Source organism: Gossypium hirsutum, chromosome A06 (genome assembly GCF_007990345.1).
Source record: "Gossypium hirsutum isolate 1008001.06 chromosome A06, Gossypium_hirsutum_v2.1, whole genome shotgun sequence".
Classification (NCBI taxonomy): Eukaryota; Viridiplantae; Streptophyta; class Magnoliopsida; order Malvales; family Malvaceae; genus Gossypium; species Gossypium hirsutum.
The window spans coordinates 119,999,561-120,019,275 of NC_053429.1; the positions used below are offsets into that span (position 1 = coordinate 119,999,561).

The 19,715-nt window shown below is 30.5% G+C and overlaps 5 protein-coding genes across 6 annotated transcripts; 3 read left to right on the forward strand and 2 right to left on the reverse strand.

The window, feature by feature from the left end:
* Positions 1 to 830: 830 nt before the first annotated feature.
* On the reverse strand, positions 831 to 2,243 carry LOC107900219 (protein LURP-one-related 14). 2 transcript variants are annotated; one of them, XM_016825912.2, is made up of 4 exons: positions 2,109 to 2,243; positions 1,579 to 1,885; positions 1,301 to 1,495; positions 831 to 1,216 (listed from the first exon to the last, which is right to left on the reverse strand). In XM_016825912.2, exons 2-4 carry the CDS (start codon positions 1,789 to 1,791, stop codon positions 1,088 to 1,090), a joined length of 537 nt encoding a protein of 178 aa, XP_016681401.2. In that variant the 5' UTR covers positions 1,792 to 1,885; positions 2,109 to 2,243; the 3' UTR covers positions 831 to 1,087. The 2 variants fall into 2 exon arrangements, with proteins under 2 accessions (XP_016681401.2, XP_016681400.2); XM_016825911.2 differs by having other exon boundaries at positions 1,301 to 1,516; positions 2,109 to 2,232.
* A 4,809-nt stretch (positions 2,244 to 7,052) lies between these two features.
* LOC107900539 (uncharacterized) lies at positions 7,053 to 9,040 on the forward strand. Its single transcript, XM_016826163.2, has 4 exons — positions 7,053 to 7,654; positions 8,302 to 8,371; positions 8,450 to 8,541; positions 8,709 to 9,040. The coding sequence occupies exons 1-3, from the start codon at positions 7,304 to 7,306 to the stop codon at positions 8,500 to 8,502; spliced, it is 474 nt and encodes a 157-aa protein (XP_016681652.2). The 5' UTR covers positions 7,053 to 7,303; the 3' UTR covers positions 8,503 to 8,541; positions 8,709 to 9,040.
* LOC121230719 (staphylococcal-like nuclease CAN2) lies at positions 9,006 to 11,296 on the reverse strand. The gene is made up of 9 exons (XM_041116026.1): positions 10,959 to 11,296; positions 10,734 to 10,789; positions 10,547 to 10,661; positions 10,354 to 10,449; positions 10,079 to 10,266; positions 9,928 to 9,984; positions 9,700 to 9,859; positions 9,544 to 9,612; positions 9,006 to 9,257 (listed from the first exon to the last, which is right to left on the reverse strand). The coding sequence occupies exons 1-9, from the start codon at positions 11,082 to 11,084 to the stop codon at positions 9,159 to 9,161; spliced, it is 966 nt and encodes a 321-aa protein (XP_040971960.1). The 5' UTR covers positions 11,085 to 11,296; the 3' UTR covers positions 9,006 to 9,158.
* A 2,574-nt stretch (positions 11,297 to 13,870) lies between these two features.
* LOC121230546 (cation/H(+) antiporter 15) lies at positions 13,871 to 14,936 on the forward strand. The gene is made up of 2 exons (XM_041115452.1): positions 13,871 to 14,101; positions 14,187 to 14,936. The coding sequence occupies exons 1-2, from the start codon at positions 13,871 to 13,873 to the stop codon at positions 14,934 to 14,936; spliced, it is 981 nt and encodes a 326-aa protein (XP_040971386.1).
* Positions 13,948 to 16,689, forward strand: LOC121230720 (cation/H(+) antiporter 4-like). The gene is made up of 2 exons (XM_041116027.1): positions 13,948 to 15,196; positions 15,293 to 16,689. Exons 1-2 carry the CDS (start codon positions 14,957 to 14,959, stop codon positions 16,400 to 16,402), a joined length of 1,350 nt encoding a protein of 449 aa, XP_040971961.1. The 5' UTR covers positions 13,948 to 14,956; the 3' UTR covers positions 16,403 to 16,689.
* Positions 16,690 to 19,715: the final 3,026 nt, after the last annotated feature.

Here is a 19,715-nt window from a genome sequence, read left to right on the forward strand (position 1 = left end):
TTAATTGACTCGTTGCTATTAATGCTACCTTAATAAAAAATATTAGAATTTAACGATGAATTGTTAAATTTAATAATAAAAAGTTTAATAAAAAAAATTCAGATGAAAATACGTTATCACTTTAATTGAGTTGGTGGCATGGATTAGTGAGAAAACACTAATATATCATTTCTTTCTTTTAAGAAAATACTATTATTAATAGAAACTATGAACAATAATAATACAAAAATATGACATATAATACAGACCATAAATAAATCACTACAAACTAATACATAAATTCCATGTCTTTTAAATAATTTCAAAAAAGAGGACAAATTCATAGTAACTGCAACACTGGAATAATTTAGAAACAGATTGGAGATGTATCAACTTGATTAAATCGCTAAAATTTGCATCCTAGCCTGACCATCATCAAATCAAATTGACGATGAACACCGAACAACCAAGAAAATACTACTAAAAATCTCAAGAAATCCACCACGTCCGCATCAGTGATGCACAAAAGATTTAAATCTTAGATAGCCTATCGTTATCTCAAATCTATCATCATTACTATACTTTATAATGATAAAACCCTTTAAGAACGGTTCCTATTAAATTTAATGGTGCCCTTATATTGAAAAATCTCTATACACACCAGAATTTGACTAAAAATTAAAAATAAAAATGAAACAATATATGCTTTCAAAGATAATAGACTAGACAAAATAAAAATTACGAAACTGGAGACAAAACTACGATAATGTGGTTTGAAATTGAAAACAAAATAAAATTACAAAAAAATGTTGAATATAATGGCCGCTGCCACATATGAAATAAGGATTTAATTTGAAAAAATTGAGTGACTAGGACTTTTTTATTGAAAGAAAATAACGAATACTAATACACTGTTTCTTTTAAATGATAATGGATTGTATTATGATCGTGATTTTATAACTTCATATTTTTACCATTCACCTATAATCATCTAACATAACCTAATATTTATAATGGTATGATGATGAGCATAATTACACAACAAGAGAAAGAAAGTTGATAGAAGGTAAGAGAGAAAGTTAAAACAGGAAAATCTGAGGATGGAAGATTATGCATTGTCGTTTTCCTGCATAATCACCAGCAAAGCTACAATGAAGGCATAGTCCACCTCTGGATAAACTTTTATTTTGAAACATTCTTTGCCCTTATAGCTTCCCCATGTGTAACTGTGCGTAACCTGCATTTTCCAAGTGCAAATCAATCATAAAATGTTCCATATCCATTCATTATCCACATTAATGAAAGAGCATATATTGTATACCTCAGCAATGATAGAATTGCCTCTCCGGACTTTGATAGAAAGGGAAGCAAGACTTCCGGTGACACGAAAATCACAGGCAGCATCTTTATAAGGGCTTGCTAAGTGAACATCCAGATTGCTTTTTATATTAAAACCACCCGATCGTTTCACACTGCACAGACAATGCCTACTTTCTCCTTCATGCATTTGCCATTCCTGTTTCCACGATATTGCTTGCTGAAAAATCTTCCCATCATTACTCATTTCAATTAAAACAATAATTACAAATTCATACCAACCTTTTCCCGCAGAGTGACGACAGGTAAGCCTGCAGGATCTTTCATAACCCTTTTCTTCTGCAAGTTCCAAATACCGCCGTCGACTTGTAGCAGAATATTTCCAGTGGTATCGAAGACATCGTAGTGTGAATTGGAAAATGATTGTATTTTCTTCTTGACGAGGAGTTCCATTGTGTAAGGGACACAGAACCGATCCCCGACAACCTTAATCATTTCATCACTCGCCTTGTTTCTGAATCTATTCACAAACTAAACTGGAAACTCATAAAGAGAAACACTGGGAAGTTGTAACCTTTATTTCGTTTTCCTGGAAAATGAATTTCTTTTAAATATGGGAAACAAGGCAAAATTGGCATGACATATATACATAAACCAAAAAAAAAAAAAAAAAGTACCCATAAAGCTGTTTTCTTTCATGAATTTGACCTCTTTAACGTGGAAAACAAGGCTTTTGAAATGAAAAATTACATTCCAAGCGTAAAATCTTAGAATCTAATTAAGAAGTTGAAAATGGGTGAATAAAAGCATACCTTTGGATAATCCAAGTTTCGAATGAAAGTGAAGAAAACTTATTAAAGAGGGGGGAAAAGCAAATTAAATTTTTGTTTAAAAGAAACAAAATTCGGGTGAAGAAAACTTATGAACAGTAATTCTTAAGATAGGAGAGTAAAAAAATAATTATATTTAAAACCATTTATTATTGGGTATTTAACTCGTGATGCTAATTCACTTAGTTTTATTAACACACCCATTATCTAGGCCTGCATGGAAAAAAAATATTAGTAGCTTTTAAGATTTTCCTTTTTGGTTTAAAAAAAATCCTAAAAGATAAAAATATCTTTATAAATTAGAAGGAAACGGCTAGGGGTGTTCATGGGTCGAGTCGGGTTTAGTTCAGGTCTAAATATGATATTAATATACTTTATATTTACTCAAGCTTGGCCCGGCCCAATATTTAGGCATAAAATTTTACTCAAATTCGCCCATATTTTTAAAAGGTTAATCCAAGCTCATTTTAGGTCCATCATATCATTTTTAATTTTTTTTTAAAAATATTTATTTTATTTCAATATTTAATATTTTTTATATAATCATCTTCACATTAATTTAATGTTTACATTAAAGTAGTATTATATATTTAGTGTTTTTTAATGTGTATTAAATTACATAATATATTAAACTAACATAATATAAAATATTATAAACTTAAAACGGGCCGGGCCAAGCTCGGGGCCTTGAATATTCAAGCCCGAGTCTAACCCATATTTTAAACAGGCCTAATTTTTTTTATTCATACCCATTTTTCAAATCTAATATTTTTAATTAAATCCTCTCAAATTTTAAACAGGCATTCGAGCCTAACTCATAAACATGTCTAGAAACCACTTTAGTTATTAGTTTTGAGATTATTATTATTATTGTTTAAAGCTTCATCCTTTTGATCTTATCACGCCTACGGTGTGATGGATCCCACGAGTATTTTGTGTATTTCTTTTTTACGAAATTGATCATCTGGATTTATGAAATTAAATTTAATTATAAGATTATCACTGTCATGTATTTTTTTTTCTGTTTTGTGGTCTATATTGAGTAGATTTGTCTATGGCTCAGCTCGGTTTGAAGGTGCGTTTGAAGAGCAGAGGATTTGGACTAAAATATAAGCTTAAAAAATAGTTTTGTATAAAAAAAATGCCTGCTTTCCTAATGGGTTAGGCTTTGGGTAAGTTTTTTTTTTTTACCTCAAGCCCGACCTTACTTTGCAAAAAAAAAAATGGCTGCTATTTTTTTACTATTTTGCCACTATTTTTCATTATTTTGCTATCATTTTGTTATTATATTGCTACTATTTTGTGACATTATTTGGATATTATATAACTCTTATTTTTTTTATTAATTTTACTACTATTTTAAAAGTATTTTCTTACTAAATTACACTTATCTTAATGTTATTCAGATATTTTTTTTATTTTCTTCCATTTGTTGGGAAATATGTATTTTAATGTTTTTTAGTATATTTGATTTTTTAAAATTTATTTTTACATAAAAATAGTATAAAAATTTTAATACAAATGGGCCAGGCTTGGGAAAATTTTTAATCCCATTTTTTAGGCCGGGCTCGAGATTAGAAAATGCACCTAAAATTTTTATTTGGCTCAGCTTATGAATAACTCTAATTGAGAGTTTATAGTTGTTGTTTTTAATAATGGTAATTCTAATATTTGAATCTACAATTTTTTTAAAATATAATATATTTTACTAATATGCTCAACACATGTTTTAAATGAATGTATTATTATGTGCAAGTAAACATTTTAAAATAAAATTAACAAATCATCACACTTTTATAACGTTAAAAAATTTAAACCATTTTATATGATGGTTGCTAAATTTATTTGTTGTTAATTTAAATGAATGTATTATTTTGGTGGTTTTGTGTTTGTTTGCCTGTTTTGAAAAGGTGGGTGGTGTGGGTTTCTGTTTTAATGCGCCTCTTCAGCTGCTGTAGTTGATGGTTGGGTATAGAGGTGATTATGAGCTGAGTTGAGTTTGAGTTGAGTTTAATTAAAATTTTAAGCCTATTTGTTAAGTTTAGATTTGATTCAGTCCAAAAAATGAGTCTAAATTTTTGTTCAAATTTGACTTGGATAAAAATATTAAAATTTGGTTTCAACTTGTATTAATTTTTATATTATTTTTTATATAATTTTTTTAAAAAAATATAATACATCAAAAACATTAAAACTATTTGAATAAATATTTCTAAAAAAATTGAAAATAAATTTAAAAAAACATTAACATAAGTGAAATAATAGTAAAATAGTAAAAAAATAGAAAAAAAAGTAAAAAAACAGCAAAAAAAAATGCAGTTATTTTTTACATATTCAAGCTGGGGCCGGGCTAAAAAATTCTTACCCGAGGCTTGGCTCATTTTTTAAGCAGGCTTTATTGTTTTGCTCAAATTTATTTCTCAAACCTATATTTTTACCAAAATCCTCTCACTTTTCGAGTAAACTAGACGGCCTAGCTCATAAGCAGGTCTAATTGAATGTTGTCTTATTTTTTTTTATTATTTTAGTAAAGAGCAGGAGTTATTCAAAGAAAAAAAATATTAAGTTAGTGAAAAACTTCAAATACTAAATTAGAAAAATGAACAAGTTCATATAACACAATGTTAATTAAGTGTAAGCATGTTACCCTCTCTACTACGTGGGTGGTAAAAAAATTCAATGTCTCATATTTTAGAATTGTCCATGCCTAAATTTAGACCTAAATCTAGATAGAGAATTTTTATATATTATCTTTATTTAAGTTTTATTTATATCGAATTAAAAACTTGACATATTATTTAAACCTAACCTATATATTAAGTAGGGTAATTCAAACCTAACCCTACAAAAATTAAAGTATTTTTTTTATTTTCTCATTAGATTTTCCCGATAAAAACTTTTAACAAGATAACTAACAATAAAAATAAAAAAAATATTATGTACTCTTTTCCTTTATTAAAATTTTATTTTGCAGGCTTTTTCTTAATAAAATTTCAACGATGCATATTTATTCTTAATAGAATGACGTTAAACCGGTCATTTATTTATTTTACAAAGTTGTTTTTATTGTTTAAGTTCGGTAAGTTGTATCTTTTTATTACTATTATTTATTATAAGGGTTGATATTTGGTATATTCATACTACAATTTTTTAATTTCACAAGTGTGAGTTAAAAAATTACTGCATGTCTTTTATATATATATATATATATTATTTTTTATTATATCTTACACTCATTTTTTTTATTACAAATATCCTACATTCACTTGTCATCACTCCAACCTACTTATTGTTAATAATATACCAAAAATTTTCTTTTTATTATATCATTTATATAAAAAATAAACAAAATTAATAAAATGCATTTTAATTCAAAATTGCATTATCATATACAATATTTTCATGTGTAAATGATATAATTAAAATTTTAAATTAAATTACTTTTATATAAAATTATTATTTTTGTTTATTTTAAAATAATTAAATATAGTTGAATTAATATTAAAACCCTTTATAATAAAATTTTAAATATATCAATAATAGATCATAGATAAAAGTGATACCATTATAAATTTAGGTTCTTTTTTAAATAAATTATTGAAAAAAATTCAATTATTAATAATTTAATTTTTTAAATATGTTTCATTTGTTTTTTTTCCTCTATTTTTTCATTGTTTTTCTAATTTATTCCAAGCATTATTGAGAATTGATGAAGTTATGAAGACGTGGATAATTCAGGAATGCATCAAATGAAAATTTATCACATGTAGAAGGCAGAGTATCAAAATTTCATGATCAATTTAAGAGAATTAATATAAAATGATTTAAATTAATTAACTTTTTATATAATATTTATTTTAAAAAAATTATATTTAATAATATAATTTATTCCAAATATTTTGTATTTATTGCTAGCCATTTAAAATTTGACATTGTTTAAAATAACCCACAATATTTGATATTTCTTATGTTCGTTTTATGATTTATATTTAGTTATTCGTAGTTGTCCCTCCCAAAAATATCATCTTCAAGGTTTGAACCTAAGTCCTTCTCTTGAGAGTGCAATATAGCTTAGCATTACACCTAACTATTTGTTAGTTAATTCAATTGGTACTATTTAGTCATTCCTATTACTTATATTTAGCATAAAGTGAGAAAAAATTTCGCTTATTTTTAAAGAAGACTTATTTTTTACCATAGTTATTATTCATCTTTCTAATTTGAAGTTTAAATCCATACGAAATATTTTTTATTTTACGTCTAACTATTGTAATATATATATAATAATTTTTTTTTCTCATATTATTATTATCAAAGGGCATAAAAATTTCAAACATTTTAAAATTGTCAAGTTTTAACCAAATATTTATCTTCCTAAAGAAAAAAATAATACGACTTAAATTTTAATTATTTATAATGAGAAGTTTCATTTTTATTTATTAGAAGGATATTTGAGCACATTTTTAAAAAATGACATTTTGGAAAGGTCAAATTCTATATAAAGTCCTTATACTATGCATTTGTTTCCAATTTAGTCATCTTCTATAATTTGATATTTCAATTCCTTCTGCTATTAGAAATTTAATCCCTTTATTTTTTGAAATGTATATTCTCATTTATGAGCAAATTTTTTGTTAATTCCATCAAATAATTTGATATGGCATTTTCCTTTAACATGTAATGACATAACATAAAATACTTTACCTTTTTTGTATAATTAGACAAATTTTAATATATTAAAAAGGGGAAAATGTGTAATATTTGGCTAACTTTACAAAAATAGCAACATGTTTGGAAATATAAGTGGGGGAAAATTATTTGACAAAACCTACTGAAAAAGATTGAACTTATAATTATAGTTAAGGGATTAAATCTGTCAAAAATGCATATTACAGGCACCTTTTGTAAAATTTTAACTTTTGGAAAAGTGAAAGATCTAAAATTCTTTGGTACGTTTCTCATGGAAATAGTCACCTTGAAAACCAGATGAGGAAAAAGAAAGCACCAAATAATCCAAAACAAAAGCGCTAAAAAAAGTAAACCCATTTCTTCTATCCTCTCTATTCCTCAATTCCTTGATTTTTTGTTCTAAAAACTATCTGAATTTAGATTTTTTTTTATTTTTTTTTGAAAAGAGAAAGGGAACTCTGTGTTTGAAACATTGTTTACATTGTTTTATGGGAAAATCAATTGTTTGTACGACGGAAGGGCAAGACTTTGCAAAAGCAGTCCCATCAGACAAACTTCATACAGCAAAACACGTAAAACCCGCATCGAGAAACAGAGTTTCTTGCCGCGAAAAGGCGGGGCCAAGTGGGGTCCGAGTCAACTCAGCGCGAGTCAAGCTGAAAGCAATGGATACCTGGGGTAACGACGACCGGATTCCGCTGGCTCAGGTGGTTTCCGAGTTGGTAAAGGGATGGTTTCAAGAGGCTCTTAAGGAGGCCAAGGCTGGTGATACCAACATGCAAGTCCTTGTTGGACAGATGTATTGCAATGGCTATGGTGTTCCTAAAGATGTTCAAAAGGTCCTATCTTTTTATTATTATTAAATTTGGTTTATGGAATCAACTTTTATGTTTCTTGTAGTTGTAAATGCTTAAAAAAGGGGTAATCTGATGCATTTTGTTGCTTTTCATGTTGGTAATTTTTTTCCTTGCTGTTCTTTGTTTTCTTGAAACTTTTCATGGATTTAGTTCTTTTGTGATATAGCAATTGTCTTACACATGCTTTAAAAGGGCTAATTTGATTCATTTTTCATTTTTTTGTTGTTTTTCTTGCCTGTATGATTTATTGGGACTCTTTAGTTTTATGATGTGTGATTACTAACGGTCTCAAATGTATCATAAATCTCTCTATGTTTTTTATATTTCTTCTATTGATAAACTATTTTCACTCATTGAAATCCGAAACTTTACTGACCCTCTATCAAACCTCTTGCATTTCTCTACAAGAAAAAGGTGCTTCATGTTACTGAATTTGTTTCTCTATTGGTGCTTAATGATACCTGAAAGGTCTCCATGGTGTTTTCAAATGTTTAATTTGCTAATAGACTACTCTTCCTTGCTGACATTTATGATGCTTTATTGTTCGGATACTTTCATGTATTGTGCACTTGTTGTGAACTCCGGAATCATGACGGTATTAGCTCACTAATCGTTTCTTCTGAAATTAGGGGCGTGCTTGGATTAGTAAAGCTTCAAGGAGCAGATCTTCAGTATGGAAAGTTAGTGATAAGCATCCAGGTACTCTCTGTGTGTGTGCTTTTGTGAAAGTAGGGTTGTTTCTGCTTTCTAAAACGATCTTTCTTCGGTTTCCTTCAGGTTATAATGCTAGTGACTCCGATTCTGATGAATTGAGGGATGATGCAGAATAAGTTTTGACCTGTATTCGTTTTAAAATCATCCACAAATATGTAAGTTGTTTATTGATTGTTAATATGCTTCTTTACCTCTGCATTACGAATTTGCAGATTTTTCCAAAATGCCATATGTTATATACATATTAGTTCCCGAAGTTTCTTGTGCATGAAATAGTAATCCTTTTTTTGATTAATACCGATAATATTGAATATAATTGCAGATCTTACAGTATCAGGAACGTATACAGTGTTGAATACCAAGCTACTCTATCCGTTTTACCTTCTGCAATGTATTCTAAGTCATGCCTCTTTAACTAGCTGCATTTCCTTGCCAATGGAGAGATGATCCCCTATTTTTTTTGTCATTTCTTTAACATCTTTATTTCACAAAGTGTTTTTATATTTTGCTATTGAGATCACAGGTTGTTGGCTTTTAGATGTTTGTTTAAGTATTTCTATTAGATGAACTTCACCTATTGATGCAGAAGAGTATCATAGATTTGTAAGAATCATATTCATAAAATAAAACAAAAATTGATATAAAGTTAGAACACTTTGTTTAATGTTTGATCAAATTTTTTACAATTTGCAACAAATTAATTAGGGTAACCCTTTATTTCTTTATGCTGGTTTAGATAGATGGTCACCTCTTCTATGAGGGAGGGACTGTGTCATCTGCCTTGTCGTTTGTCTTTCCTCCATTCCCATGGCTTCTCAGGATTTGATGTAGCCCATAAACCAACTCTCTTCGCTCGAGCCTGTTTTTCCCACTAGTTTTTATACAAATACATGATGTTCAGAATTCACAGACTATGATTTTAACAGACAGAAATGGTTTAACAACCGGGTCTCAAGACGTCTCTCTCATGCCGTCAATGTACCGTCCTCTGTAAGCACCTATATGGGCAAGGACTCTCTTTGAATCCTTAAGAGGCAGGTAGGTACTTAAAGAAAACGATACCTTTGATGTAAACAAAAACTAGTGGTGACATTGATAGCTGAATTTCGACGTGGGAAGACATCTGAAACCCTGGATTGTTACAGTTGGTTACTTACAGTTGCAAGCTCTACGCGTTGGTCGTAAGCTGAGTAATGCCATGCGAGCCCCTTTTTCAGCATTACTTCCTGTTTGGAAACAAGATTATTAGAAAAATCTGAACTTGTTCTTATGAGGTAAACCGGGAGAAGAATGTTATATATGAAGAAAAAAACCTGAACAAATTTGCCATCGCAGTATATATCACCAACACAGCGGCCATATTGGTCTTCATCATAGACAAGAACTCGTAAACATTTCCCCTGAACAAGCTTAACCAACTCTTCTTTTGCTTCTTTACCGTATGGCATCGAACTCTCTGGTGCATCGATTCCCCTGTTTCATTGCACTGTCATGATATTTAGCTGACGGAAGATAGACTTTCAAGAATGGACTAATGTTACCTTAGCCGGATTCGATACTTTCGAGCAAGGATCTCTTGATTCTGAAGATTTAAGACCCTGGAATTGTTAAAGAAAATGGATTATTAGTTACCATTATATATGAATCACTCAACTGAATCTGATCGTCTATGGGAGATTAAAGAGTTTGAACCTGTATCCTGAATCAATAATTTTCTTGTGAAGCTCATCAGCTTTTGTATAGTTCTTGGCAGCACGGGCTCTCGATCTTTGATCAGCTGCCGATTGGACATCTCGAGGTACATTCAATGATTCCCTGGGATCTGTAGTACTTACATACACTGTTATGGTATCTCCATCAGGTACTGCTTTGGTGTCCACCTAATTTAATCAAAGAGAAAGTTAGTTTGAAGCTATATTGCTGAGAAACAAAGACTTGAAGTTTCAAGAAAGACACAGAATACTTACTGGTAAAGTCTGCAATTCAAACTTAACTCCTTGAGGCAATGATGTTGTGGCGCTGGCAGAAGACTGCTGAGGAAGACCATAGTACGCTAATAATCCCTAAAAACAGTTAAAAAAGAACAAACAATGGATTCATTTCCCAATTTTAAACTAATTGGACTTGTAAGATTTAATGGTGTTTGCTGCATCATTCTACCTTAACATCTGCCTTTTGGTGTCTCTTCAGTGTCTGAATGACAAGGCTTGAAGCTTCCTCAGGTGTTTTTGGTGGTGGTTTTGCTTCTCTCCAAGCATCTAATAGCTTTCTATACCTTTTCAGACAGACCAGAGCCACATCGTAATTGTTCAAAATTGTTCGTAAATAATACTGTTAAATTACTTACCAGTTAGCCTGAGCTTTCTTGGATGAAACGACGTGATAACTTAGCCCTTCAGGAACCTAAAAACAAAATTTGGAAATACAAATAAAGGTGAATGATGAAAATCAAACTAACCCAGATTTTATTTTTTAGCCAATTAGGCTGTCATATCTCAATTATGGGTTCATCACCCTAAACCATTAAAATTCACTTTTAAGGTAATGAAAAACATGAGAGAAAAAAAGATACCTGAGAGGTGATATCAAATTGGAAGAGATCATGGGAAAGAGCTGAAACTCCATCCTTGCCTTGGGAGTCACCAGCTGTGGTTGGCTTGCAGCAATGGCTATACAACAATCTCAGAGCATTCCCCATCTTCAAATTCTATCAAATCTAATCTTCTTTTTTCTTTTCCTGTTTTGAACGTAGCAGAGATTCATGACGGGAGGGAGGGAGCCTTTAACAAAGGAACGACTAAGGTCATTGATGGAAACGTGGCGAGGTATGATTGGTGGATAATGATTAACTATTTGTTCGGTTTTTTTGTTTTACTATGAAGATGAAGATCTATGAGCCATACGCGGTTAAACTCGAAAGTCAACCATTTTTTTTTTGTCGTATGTTGTAAGTAACGTTTGCGTATGAGATATTGCTCGGCGTAAAGCCCGGTCCAAGCTCATGGGCTGGTTGTGCTACATGTGGTTTTAATTTCTAATACAAAAAAAATTTTAATTCATGCATAAGTTCTGGATTTTTTTTTTCAATTAAGTACTAATGTATGCATATGAAATATATGTGGTTGTGTTATATGTATATAATATTTCTACAATAAAATTTGTGAAAATTTCAATCACAACTAACAAGTAATAAGCTAGCTTTCTCTTATCCCCAATCTCCATGGACAATGCCAAGAGCTTCCATGAAGAAAAAACCTTAGTCAGATTACTTGTTAAAAGCTACAACGGCCATTGATAACCATTTCAAGCTTCTTATACGTGCTAACAAGTAATACGTCGGCAATGGGTGAAGATTGAATAGGAAATCAAGCTAGTTTGAGATGATAAATCTTCAAAGAGTGTAGATATGCAGGATGAAGATATAGTTGGGTATTTATATCTAGCATTTGAACATAGTAGTAAGCTAGAACTAATCATGAGCCGCATTTGGCTGGATCGATACAAAATTTTAAGTTAGTTTTTAGGTTCAAGTTCAACCCAGAAAATAAGTTTAAAATTCTACTCAAGTTCAACTCAGATTAAAAATGCTAAACCTGAGTTCGACTTGGTCTGCCGATATTAATTTTGTTAAGATTATTTTTTATATAAAAAAATTTAAAAAATATAATATATGAAATAACTAAAAACAATAAAATTAATGTTTCCCAACAAATTGAAAATATATTTTTAAAAAAAAATTATACTCAAAATAACACTAAGATAGCTTCAACTTAGCAAACAAGTGCTTCTAAAATAGTAGCAAAATTAATAGTAAAATAAGAGTTGTACAATATCCGAACAATAATAGCAAAATAGTAGTAATATAATAGTGAAATAGTAGTAAAACAACAACGAAATGGCAACAAACAACTGATTCGGGTTAGGACGGGCTCAAGCAAAAAAATCCTACTTGAGGCCTAACTTGTTTAGAAAACGAGTATTATTTTTTGTCCAAACTCATTTTTTGAGCTTATATTTTTGTCTAAACCCTATCATTTTTTGTGCTGGTGGCTTGGCCATAATCAAGTCTATAGTAAACTAGCCTACCTAATTTATTTTGTAACCTCAATTGCTCAAGGTCCTTTTTAACAAGTGGTTGAGTCTCGATAACTACTTGTTATGACAAATGACTTTATTCATTGACTAAAATTAGATAGGCCAGAACTCCGTGTGTTGGCTTGATAATCAGGATGTTCACCGTTGTAAATGTGACTTGAGTTCAAGTCACGTTAGTTGCGTTGCTGTTAGGCTTTTACCATTCTCCTGTAATTAAAAACAAAATAGGTAGATTACTTAAGACTTCATTGGCTGAAACTTTTCACAATTTGATTCTTTTGCTTTTCAAAAAGTATATTCGATTAATAGTATATATTTTGATGTTTTTTTATGGTTAAACAAATATTCTACATTTTTTAGTCTATTTTAAATGTGCTTAATCTTTGTCCAATAATATAAAAATGTCACATCAAATACATATTTTAATTAAATAAGATAGTTGGATTATTTGATGAAATTAATGAAAAAAAAAGTTGATCTAAAGATTAAATCAGGGGTGAAAAAAAAGTCGAAATTAAATTGTATATTTTTACGATAGTAAAAATGTAATTTCACCATTTTAATATCTATATCTTTATAATTTTTAAAGGATTAAATCAAAATTTTATCATTTTTAAGAAAGCCAAAATATAATTTTACTTTTACTAATTTAAATTTTTATAAATTTTAAAAGGGATCTAAATGGAAAAGTTTTTGGAAAAGTAAAAACCTAGAAATTGTCAAATGTGAAATTTAAATTTCAATATTCCTTTTTTTTAAAACTAAATTTGATTATTATTTTCTTTAAAAGAGTTAAATTATTTTATTTTTTTTAATAAAAATGCTGATTAAATCATTAATTTTTTTAATGATTTTGACATGACAATTCGCATAATAATTTATGTAATTACGTTGACATGATAGTAATTATTTCATATGTTTATAAAAATTCAAAAAAACTAATACAAAATATATGTGAATTGCTGCTAATGTGAAATTTAATTAAAAAAAAGAGAGTAGGGAATGGGCAATAGCAAGAGGTTGGGTGAGGGAAAAAAGGTTTAATCAGAAAGCCTCTTTCCCTCTTAAGATATGTTAAATAATGATGTAATCGTAGGCCATGCATCGAAAGCTGAACAATGACTAAGTATTAGCCAAATATTTGGTTGCCTGAAAATGTAAAAGGAAAAGTAGTGAGAAAGAAAGTGCTAAAATATTGTAGTTAAAAACAGTTGGTGAGTGGTGGCTAATGAAAAATCGTAAGCAAGCTCCATTCATCTCAAAACCTACTCTCCGTATTCTTCGTATCTTTCGTATCTTTTCATCCACCCTCTTCAATTCTCCACATTTCCCTCCTCCAGCATAAACAAAAAGGTTAATGTTGATCAAGGCCAAAAGCCAAAACAAACCATGGGTGATTCATCTCTCAATGATTTGAAACCTGAATACAGGGTCGATGGATCATGTTGGAAATTCGTTCCAGTTATTTCAGAAGGATTTTTTAACCAGAGACCTCGTGACATTTTCAGACATCATCTCATTCTCTTACAACTTCAATTAGCTGTCATTTTCACCCTTGCTGCCATCATTCACTTCTTTCTTGGTCGCTTCTATTTGCCTCGTCTTATATCTGAAGTGCTGGTACTCACCTCTGAGCTTATGTGTCATTTTCATTTCTTTTGCATATATAAGATGTTGTACTTGTTTTGTTTTGTGAATATGACAGGCAGGGGTAATTCTTGGACCGACTGTTCTTGGTCGATTCTTTCCGGACATATCGGCAGTTTTATTCTCCGAACAATCGGTGAAAGTCCTGGCTACATTGACACGGTTCGGGTACTTGTTTTTCATGTTTTTGATTGGTGTGAAGATGGATGTAAATCTAATCAAGAAATCAGGTAAAAGGGAATGGACTATAGGCACCATGGTGATGTTATTCCCCCTTCTGGTCACTGTTATGGTTGGGAGACACATAAGCATAGTGGTGGACAAGGTGGATGCACAAAGCGCCCAGTACGAGGTTTCGTTCTTCACTGGCGTACTAATGCTAACCTCATTCCCTGTGGTAGCCATACTTTTAATGCAACTCAAGATCATTAACTCAGAGTTGGGACACCTTACATTGTCATCAGCATTGATTAGTGACATGGTAAGTTTAGTAATGGTAAATATAGGTAACTACAGGGTAATAATGTTATTGGCATCGTTACGTGTAGCTCTCAAGTCTCTGTTCCTCGTTGCCGTCCTTATCGTGTTTATCCTAACGGTTTTACAACAAATGTTATACTGGATCATCAGAAAAACTCCTGAAGGAAAGCCTGTCAAAGATGCTTACATTTTCTTTGTTGCTATAGCATTACTAGTTGTTGCAATAGTTGGTGAAAATGTTGGACTTCAATACATGTATGGTCCTTTTATACTAGGCTTGACAGTACCAACAGGACATCCCTTAGCTTCAACTCTGATAAAAAACTAGACACTATTGTATCAGGTTGGATGCTGCCACTTATGTCGACTTATTGCGGATACCGATCAAATCTATGGAACCTCAACAGACTACCTCCTTATTGGATAATATTCGCAGTAACTTTCGGTTTTTTTCTGAAAGTAGCCTGCGGGTTCATTCCTGCATTTTGTTTCAAAGTGCCTTGTAAGGATGCTACAGCATTGGCATTGATGTTGGCTGCCAAAGGCATTGTTGAATTAGGTACTTTTGCAACCAATGCAGACAAGCAGGTACTCCCTTCTAGGAATTCTTTTAAAGCACTTTTTTTCCTTTTTCTTTTTTTGTAATTTTCTTTTTGCTGATAAGCCAATGCTGTTTTGTTTCAGTCCACCGTTACTCAAGAATTCACCTGGGCTGTAATAATTGTATTCATTTTCGCAGCACTTGTGCCGATACTTACCAGAAAGCTTTATGATCCATCAAAGACATACGCAGGTTACCAGAAAAGAACCGTGTTGGACTCTTCCATAAACGAGGGTGCCCGAATGCTAGCCTGTGCTCATAGACAAGATGATGCATTGTCTGCGATCAAGTTACTTCAACTTTCAAATCCTAGTACCGGGAGTCCCTTGTCGGTTTACGGGCTTTACTTGGAAGAACTAGTGGGTGGAGCGAGTCCTCTCCTTCTTAATCATCAATTAGGCCAAAGGAGTTCTAGCGATAGCGGTCGTTGGCAACCAATCATCGATGTTTTCAATTACTTTAAGACCCAAAGTAGTAAACCAACTCAAGTGCACGTCTACACAGCAATATCACCTTCCTCATTGATGCATGAAGACGTTTGTTGGGTTGCCTTTGATAATTTAGTAGCTTTAATAATACTTCCATTTCATAGGAAATGGAACAGGAAAGGGAAACTAATCTCTGATTCCAAAGATTTGAGGGACTTCAATACTAAAGTGATGAACAAGGCTCCTTGTTCAGTAGCCATTCTAATCGATCGTGACCGAGGTCGTAATTCATCGATCATAGACGAATCATCCACATATAGTATATGTGTGGTTTTCTTGGGCGGGAAGGATGACAGAGAAGCTCTTTCCATTGCAAGAAGGATGAAAGGATGGCCTTCGGTTTTCCTAACTGTTATTAGGTTAAAGGAAACTGAGGATATGATCACAGGATGGGAGGGTATGATGGATGACGAATGCTTGAGAGACATTAAACACCCAAGCAATGAAAATGGTAATGTTTTGTACAAGGAAGAGATAGTAAGACATGGAGCAGATACATCTGCACTCATTGGGTCCATATTGGATGAAAACTTTGATCTTATATGTGTGGGACGACACGCACAATGTGACTCACCACTCATAGAAGGCTTATCAGCATGGACTGATTTACCAGAGCTTGGGACCACTGGGGACCTGTTAGTTTCTGCAGAGATCAGTAAACCAATATCTATCCTTGTGGTTCAACAACAGGTTATTGAAAAATGAGTGTAACTTTCACTCTTTTTTCTGCCATACAATGGAAGTGTTGCATGCACCCTTTCAGGTCCTAATGCAAATATCATTGCTTTAAATGCGCAACTAACCCAAAGTGAATCCATGAAAATGCCATTGGATTGGGATTGTAACATTTAGCCCCTTGGTTTATGGGGGGATTTTTCCATGTGCTAATATGCTCCATATACGACTCAATAAACCCTAACAGAAAACTTGTAAGAATTGTAGTAATTTATATTATCATGGAATCAGAGTTGCTTCATTTCTGCCTTGTGGAACACCTGTTTTTATCTACCCTTTCTTTCAAATTCGATATTTTATGGTAATTTTGTTTGGAAATGGAATTTTTTTTTAATGTAGAATTCTGATTTGAATTGAGCTCAGGGTATAATATAAATTTTCCTTAAATATGTTTTTGTATATAAAATTTTATATTAGATTATATAAAAAGTTTAGAATTTTATTTAATACGCATATAAAAATATATAATAAAAATTTCCCATCACATAGATTAAATAAATTTTATAAAATATTTTACTTGGTATATTTTTATATATAAATTTTATACGATTGTATAAAAAATTTAAAATTTATTCTACATAGCTAATATCTTTAAAAATCATATATAATTGTTTAATATTACACTACAAAATATATAATAAAATTTCTCACACTTATTTGGGAAAATAAATATTTCATATATAAATATTATACTTAAAAAATAATGATATTTGAAATAATTATTTTATTTTATAATATTATAATTTATCATACAATGAAGATGAAAAAAATAAATATTTGACATATAAAAATTATATATAAGAAAACATATATATAAAAAATTAGTTGATGTTTTAAAAATAAAATATATTTAGCATATATATATAGTGAAAATACATATTTTCATTATATAATTACATATTTATTATTTTATCTATATAAATAAAAAAATATTAATTAAACACATTAATTAAAAATTTAAAAAAACACTTAAAAACAACAGAAAATGCTTGAAAGGAGATTTGAACCCGAGCCACACAAAAAAAAATGTCGACCATGCATTTAATTATTTCTCAATGGCATATAAGAACAACACATTTTGTAAAAAAGTTGTTTTTCAAAAGCAGCAATCTAATCAGCAAAAATGACCTATTTATCTAAACAATACGAAAAAAAGGGTTAAACTTCGAATTTTTTAGGAGTATCTATTCATAATTTTGCCTATGTACGCACACACACAAAAAAAAAAACATAAACTATAGCATAAACACCATTTTTTTTGACAAAACATTTTTTTTAAATTACATGAGATATATTGTAATTGTACTTATATAAAATTATAACTAAATTTGTAACAATATGCAGTGACAACTGAATAAAACAATAAAGAGTAAGATGCATTAGAAGAGATAAAAGATTGATTACACAGTTCAGTTTAATAACCTATCGCTGTATAATCTTGCTGAGAGAATGAACCCATTATACAAACTTTCATAGTACAATCTTCGATAGCGAACTCAATTAATAACCTAAGTTTACCAATGATAGTTATAATAAAATCGTACAACTTGTATGCACTCATCACCCTTAAACTACCATTTGACAAAAGTATAAAAATCACTCTTTAAGAAAGTGAAAATATCAAAATAAATAACCTCTTAGTATGTTTGAAATGAACAAGATAATTTCACTAATTCAGTGCAATAAAAAATAAAAGAAGCCATCTTCCTTTTAAAAGCCAATCATATCTTCAAAATAATTAAATATTATCTTCAATTTAATTTCTCCACCTCTTATTACATTTTCAATTCAAATTTAAAGTCTTTCTATAATCCAAAAAATTATTTATTAGATAAATTTAATGAGTTAAAAATTTTCTCAACCTAGGTAGATGCTTCAATAAGTCTACAATCATCAAAGCAAGCCAAGACAAACCAAGTAACCAAACCATAACTAAAGTAGGCCATGACAAGCCATTTGCTGCATCTAAATCTCCCCTTTTGTCAAAAGTGTTCAATAATGAAAAACAATAATTGAGCTACTCTCCCTCTGTTTAAAAACAACGCAACAACCAATTTTCGTGCAAGAACTATCAAAGCTGACGTTGCAACATCAAATTCTTCATCTCAATTCACAAATATAAAGTTTGTCTCTCCTGTTGTATTACTAAAAATCAATACATGGAAGAAATCACCGTAGATACACCAAAATATAAGTAGAAATAAAAATAAGTTTAAGAAAAGAAAACCAACAAAAACAACCAAAATTTAGAAACATTATAATAGTATTATTACTCTATTTTTTACTCCATTGTTATGCTTCCCCTTACTCTATTCTTCCTTATCAGTTTGAATTTATTTTGTTCAATGAGATGAGACGGAGTGCTGCATCATTAATCTTGCAAACAAAATTTCTTAACCCGTGGAACAATAAGAATCTCTTCCACAAAAATTTAATAGAGTTTTCATGGTGGTCAAAATATTTTCATGGTTATCAATATAGATAGTAGCTTTATATTTAACTGAACATCAATTTGTTGTTGATCTTCATAATTGACATATGCTTGAACTTATCTCACCCTTTCTCAGCCATATCTGTTTATGTTGACTACCACATGTTCTACAAGATATTGCAACATTATATGTGATAGTTATGGAGCCACCTCATCTTAAATCATTCCACATTTTATAGCAACATGGTCTAATATGGCCAATAATAACATAATAAAGACGAATAATATTTGGTACACTGTCAGTGGAGATTTTAGACTTCACGAGTAGGGTCAAGGGACCAGTATACCAAATACTAACCCAATAATGATATACATGTTTTTTTTTTCTTCTTTTTACTTAATTTTTAAAGGGAGGATCAAAAGATTTGTTAGCCTTAACAAAAGTAGTGGGAGATATAGATTTCTCCCAATGTCAACGTAACTCAATCCCTTCTGACTAGTCTTAGATCTATTAGCACTCAAAATATATCATCAAGCTTCTCACTTTGAGTGCTAAGCTTTTTGAGAATTTCTTTTGCAACACTCAACCCCTCTTCAACAACATTTAACTTTGCTTCTTTTTGTGTAAGAATATCATACTTTTTTTAGATGTAAGAATAAGCTTTTGGTTTTTCTTAATACTGCCAATATTGTCTTTCAATGCTTTAATAATTCAATTGAGATACCATATCCCAACTTTTCCTTCACAGCCTTATTGGATTCTTTTGTGCTTCCAAAAGGACCATTAATGTAATTTTCAGATTTTGTTTTGTTGATGTTACATAAGCAAGTGCAACAGTGGATTCGATAGTG